Genomic DNA, 5,972 nt, shown 5'->3' with positions numbered 1-5,972 from the left:
AGTTTAACTCACATTTAAATGATAATAGATGGGTTTCCTCTCACTGCTGTAAATATAATTGAAAGATCAAAGTTATTGCATGATGAGTATGTGCATTATAAGACAAAATGCTCACATTTCTGCAGATCCAATGCTTTAAATTCCCCCTTGCTTAGAAGGAAAGCACATTATTTTTACTGTCAGTAAAAATGCACCAAATAGACTAAACGTGAAAATCCGTGTTTTTATAGCCATATTCCACCCGTGCATGTTGGCCAGATCTGATCAGGGTCTGGTGGGAGGAGGGAGGAACACACAGAGCGCGTTAGGAGTCGGGAAGCAGCTCGGTGGTTTGGAGCTTTGCGCACCTCCCCTCTCCACAGCGCGCAGAGCCTCCTCTCTCTCGCCTGCTTGTAATTCCTGCTCTTCGTGCCAGAGCCTGCAGCTGTCTACGCCGCGTCCCACCGCCGCTGTTGTGGGAAATAATCGACCCTGCATGACGAACCGACGGCGGACTCTCTTTCCCCCCCTTGAAGTGTCAGCGGAAACCCGAAGGATATCGTAACTTTTGAAACAATTTCGAACACAGTTAAGAGACTAAATGAAGACACCTGACAGCTCGTAACGCCCCATCCGCGTGTTGACTGAAATCCTTGACACTGTGAAGGCTACAGGAATGTGGGATACAAGTCACTCTCAGCGGTGAGTGTTGTAATACCTCAATTATTGCTGTGTGTGCTCGTGTGAATCACTGAGGTGTTTGTTGCATGGCACGTAGGCGTTACGCAAAATGAAGTTTGGAGCAGAAATATCGAGTCTGTGCATGACTGGGTTTGAATGCACACATCAAAGAAAACTTACTTGTAATTTTCCTGAAATGGAGTGCATTTAAGTAGCAGATTGTGCCTAATACGTTAATGTGTATGTGTGAACCCTTTTCATGCAGTAAAAGGACCTGCCTCCACCCCTGACACCATGACCACAGACCTGAACTTGACCTCCCTGCTGAACGTAACTGATCTGCACAACCACACAAGAGGATGTTCCCTCACCAAGACCGGTTTCCAGTTCTACTACCTGCCCACCGTCTACATCATGGTCTTCATCACGGGGCTGGTGGGCAACAGCCTGGCCATATGGATGTTTGTGTGTCACATGAGACCGTGGAGCAGCATCTCTGTTTACATGTTCAACCTGGCGCTGGCTGACTTCTGCTACGTGCTCTCGCTGCCCTTCCTTATATTCTACTACTTTAACAAAACTGACTGGATATTTGGGGACATTCTCTGCAGACTGCAGCGTTTTATATTCCATGTGAATCTATATGGGAGTATTCTGTTTCTCACTTGCATCAGCGTGCACAGGTACACTGGGGTGGTGCACCCGCTCAAGTCCCTGGGCCGCCTGAAGAAGAAAAGCGCAGTCATCATTAGTGCTTTAGTGTGGGTGGTGGTCGTTATAGGTATCTCTCCAATTCTTTATTATTCCAGGACCGGCTTGAAGCGTAACGCAACCATATGTTACGACACCACGACTGAGGACGAACTACCAGGTTATTTTATCTACAGCATGACTTTGACTGTTTTTGGGTTCTGCATCCCATTTATTATCATCTTCTGTTGCTACGGCATGATTGTGAAAGCGTTAATCTACAATGACATGAACAACGCCCCTCTGCGGCAGAAATCCATCCACCTCGTCATCATCGTGCTCGCGGTCTTCGCCGTTTCCTACCTGCCTTTCCACGTGATGAAGAACCTGAACATGCGGGCAAGGCTCTACTTCCAGAGCCCGGACATGTGCGACTTTAACAACCGTGTGTACGCCACCTATCAAGTGACACGTGGTCTAGCCAGCCTTAATAGCTGCGTGGATCCTATTCTGTACTTCCTGGCTGGAGATACCTTCAGGAGGAAGCTGTCGCGAGCTACAAAAAAGCCATCAAAGAAGGGGGATCACGTCCTGCAGTCTAAAAGCGAGGAGACGGCTTTGAACAGCCTGGCTGAGTACGTGGAGAACGGCGAACGGCGGATGTGACAAAGTCATGGGTGTGGATTTGTGTTAGCTTTATAAAAGCATGATGGACTTTGTATTGAATGCATAAATGCACTGGTGGTGTGCAGGCTGTGCTATAGGGATGGTTTTATTGAGCTGTAGAATAAATACTCCATATTAAACCCTGTGATAACCATCGCTTGCTTGCAGCCTGTCGATGTTGATAAGCTATCGTACTCTATTGTCCCGTATTGTACTTTAAATGTTCGAGCCATCACTGATCTCTCTTAAAGTGTTGCTTCAATTAGGACTCATTATGAACAAGAAGGCTGCAGGAAATAAGTTTCCCTACCAGGTTTAATCTCCTGCTCATCAGGTTGGTTTGGAAAATAGGCGAGAGAACAGATGAAATCCTCTCCGGCCACCGTGGTGATGTTGAATCAGTATCTATTAAGGAGAGCTCGTGTTTAAAGAAGTGTACCGGCGATGGCTCTTAGAGGAAAAATTAAATGCACTGAACCTGAGATGCTGCATGGATGTGCCGTGCAGACATTGTAATGCACTATGACCGGGGACTCTCTGCACAGAGGGCCACCCATCCATCCTCATTTCTCCCTTCATCTATTACTGACTGAGGGAGAAATGTGGTCAACTAGTTTTTCATTTGACAGCTCTGAGGTTGAGGTCTGCGACGGCTCTTTTACCACAATCTTTCTCTGCTTATTAACCTGTTGTGAACAGAAAAAAGGAGAAGATAACACTTACAGTATTTGTGTAAATACAACTGAGATGAATGTTTTTAGGTGTAATGTACAGGATGTTGTGGTTAGCATGTGTTGTAAACTTGATCTGTTGTAGTCAGCATCACTAACCAATACTTTTAGTGCATGTATCAAAAACCACAACCAGACTAGCCGCAGCCGCTTCTAACTGCTTGTATTTTTTTGCAGCATACTGTATGATAAATAACATGCTCACTCATTTGCGTAGCAACTCCATCATCATATTGAAGACTTGTTGTGTGAGATACCTCAAAGTGAATTCTGCACTGTGTTGTGTTTTGGCAGATAATCATTTCTCTTTTGTACCGTGTCATCATCACTGTGGAGAATTGATTGTGGAGCTCTTTCTGTACATATTTTACCCTGGACTGTGTAGATGTTTGATGTCAGTACTAATACCTTTGTAAATCTGTAATGTGGTCAGCTCTTGTCAAGAAAAGGAAGTGAATCACCTGTGCAGGATATCTGGGGCCACATGTATCTTTGTCAATAAATTTTTTTTATATTTAAAACTGCCAGACATTGTAGTAAGACTCACATACTTCTTTTTCCCTTGAAACAACGATGTTTGGTTAATTAAAGCCCTTAATAACACAAAATCCCCAATTACTTTCCAACCATGTAATTAAAGGTTTACCACTACAATAGTTAGCATCTGAAAAGTATTAGACCACATTTTCATGGCAGCTGAAACATTAACGTTTTGTGGCATTTTGACTGTTTGTTTACACGACAGCAGCGTTTTGAGACACTGAAAGATTTGAAATGGGCTCCAGATTGCAAACGTCTAAAAACAGTTCAGCTTCCATTGACACGTGACTGGCAATGTACAGAGACTTTGCCCACATCCTTATTATGGTTCCATTTAACAGCCATGTGCAAGTAGACTGCAACCACATTGGTGGACTTGTGGATTTTCTGTCTTAGTAGCTCAGGGTCCCTTGTAGGAGCAACACACCTCATTGTCACTTTACATAAATGTTCATGCATTAGCCATTGCGTGTTTACACCTCACTGTGTAATGAAACAACACGCACATGTGCACCTACTCTTCCTACTGCGGACTACAGGCCTGGTGTGATGCCGCTAGAATTTTTAGATGTCTTAATGGACCTATGAATGCGGCAGTTGTTATCAAAATATTGTCCGAACACAGAACCCAGGGGAAATTTTAGAGGTGCTCAGCTCCTAAAGACATTTTGACATCTTTGTAAGGGTCTAGTACGGCAACCAAAACACCAATGTCATGCAACAGTACAAAATATTTTCCTATGTAGCATATTTTATACTGCTTATTAAATTAATAAAAGGAAAAACAAAGTGATGTTTTACCACAAATATCATCATCATGAACTAGATGTCATCATCTTTAGGATTTTGAAATGTCATTACAATATTAGGATATTATTTTGTAATGAAGCACTAAACGCAACAGAAATTTTACTCATTTTTGGACATATTTTTATGCTACAGTTGTTATTTTATCATGAAGTTTTAAAGCAGGACTTTCGCTCATAACACTGTGATGCTACACTCTGAAGCTACTATAACTCCTGCTCTAAGTCTATTAGATTATCTTCTGTATAATTAACAAGAGGTGGGAAAAGTACCATGCTATGGTACGCAAGTGAAATTGCAGTTACTCTGATTAAAATTTCCATAAATAGAAGTAAAGGTACTAGTCTATAAATCTACTCAAGTAAAAGTAAAAAGTAAGTTGTTTAAAGTTTACTCAAAGTACTGGGTATGAGTTTCCACTTTTGATACCCATCGGGGTTTCCACAGTGAAATATGATCTTTCCTTAATGTTCAATTATAAGAGAATATAAAACACCATCCAGGTTGGTTATCATAAGATGTGACTTAATCTAAAGTACATTGCAACAGCTGTTTTCGAGTGACATGTGGGATCTTTCTCTCGTATGTGCGACTGTCATGTATTGTTAAAGTCAAACTACTAGCCATTTTTCTCACTATTGGCAGAAAGCTATAATCTCCTTGTTTTGGCTTTTAGTGTGTATTTTTTACTCAGTACTTGATGCTTTATAAAATGTAATGATGTATAATACTCCCCCCAAAATATACTTAAAAGTGAAAGTAGAAATAGTGATTGTAATAAGTACCCCATTCATTTAGATCTTACCTGTTGCAAAGAGGTGGGACATTTTTTAGGAGGTTAATGTAGCTATGTAGCTAACATAGCCAAAGCTAATGCTGAATTAGCCACAAAGCTTACAAGCTAATTTAGCTAACTTTAGCTAAATAGCTACCTTAGCTGTAGCTTTGACTACAATGGATACGTAGCTTATTTATCTACCTGGATTACATAGCTAATGTAGCTCAGTTAGCTTTAGCCTTAGCTGCCTAAGCTGCTTTAGGGTTTTCATAGAGGACGAGCATCTTCTAACTTTTGGTATCCTAACCTTACCTTAACCATAACCGTAAAATTATTCTGATTTTATCTCTAAAGCTTTTGCTTGTATTTAATCAACAAGTAGTCTGAGAGCCACGGTCTGCCAGACATGTTTCCATTACAGTTTTTCACAAAATAAAAGCGATATTTCTTAAATTTTGATTAAGTACAATTGCGCTTTGAATGCATTTCCACTGAAGGGAGTTTTGGGCATAGGCCTTGCAATTCTCGTAAAATCTCATCTCGCGTGAATCCGCTGCAGGGAAGCCTGACGCTCAAAACCTGTTGCTTGTTAGTATGGTTTTGGTTACATCTACGGCGGTTGCCTTGATAATGTTGAACAAAAGAAGGCAACGGATGGTAGTTCAGAGGTAAAGTCCGTATGTATGGCAAAGGATAGAAGTATGATGTTAAGAAAAGTCTCGTCTCTTCTTCTGTCTACATACGTACCGCACCATGTTGTATCGGAGTGACTGGTCATGTGACACCGTACGTCACGTCCCGTGACTTGCAAATGCCGAACAAGTGTTTCCATTGCACTTTTGCGATATATTTCTCTATCGAAATGCCTGAAAAACCTCCTCATGAAAGCGTAAAAACTTTTTAGCGATATTTTAGGTGGTTTTTTTTTTTTCAAAAAATTCAGGTGTTTCCATTACCAGTTTTTTATTGCGCTATTTCGATTTTGCGCATTTCCAAGTGGAATGGAAACCCAGCTTGTGTTGCCTAAATGAGGGAAAGGCCAATGTCTCTAGCAGTTGTATAGTGTTCAGCTTTAAAATCTAAGTTTCTTTTGAAGTAGT

The 5,972-nt window shown here is 41.4% G+C and overlaps 1 protein-coding gene across 1 annotated transcript; it reads left to right on the top strand.

Moving 5' to 3' along the window:
• Positions 1 to 355: 355 nt before the first annotated feature.
• Positions 356 to 3,269, top strand: p2ry1 (purinergic receptor P2Y1). Its single transcript, XM_041800045.1, has 2 exons — positions 356 to 681; positions 926 to 3,269. Exon 2 carries the CDS (start codon positions 955 to 957, stop codon positions 2,014 to 2,016), a length of 1,062 nt encoding a protein of 353 aa, XP_041655979.1. The 5' UTR covers positions 356 to 681; positions 926 to 954; the 3' UTR covers positions 2,017 to 3,269.
• The last annotated feature ends 2,703 nt before the right edge of the window (positions 3,270 to 5,972 follow it).

The sequence above is a fragment of the Cheilinus undulatus genome, linkage group 2 (genome assembly GCF_018320785.1).
Source record: "Cheilinus undulatus linkage group 2, ASM1832078v1, whole genome shotgun sequence".
Taxonomy (NCBI): Eukaryota; Metazoa; Chordata; class Actinopteri; order Labriformes; family Labridae; genus Cheilinus; species Cheilinus undulatus.
This window is presented reverse-complemented; position numbering and strand designations above follow the sequence as displayed.

Coding starts and splice junctions, on each gene's coding strand:
- p2ry1 (XM_041800045.1), top strand. CDS start 955: ATGACCACAGACCTGAACTTGACCTCCCTGCTGAACGTAACTGATCTG.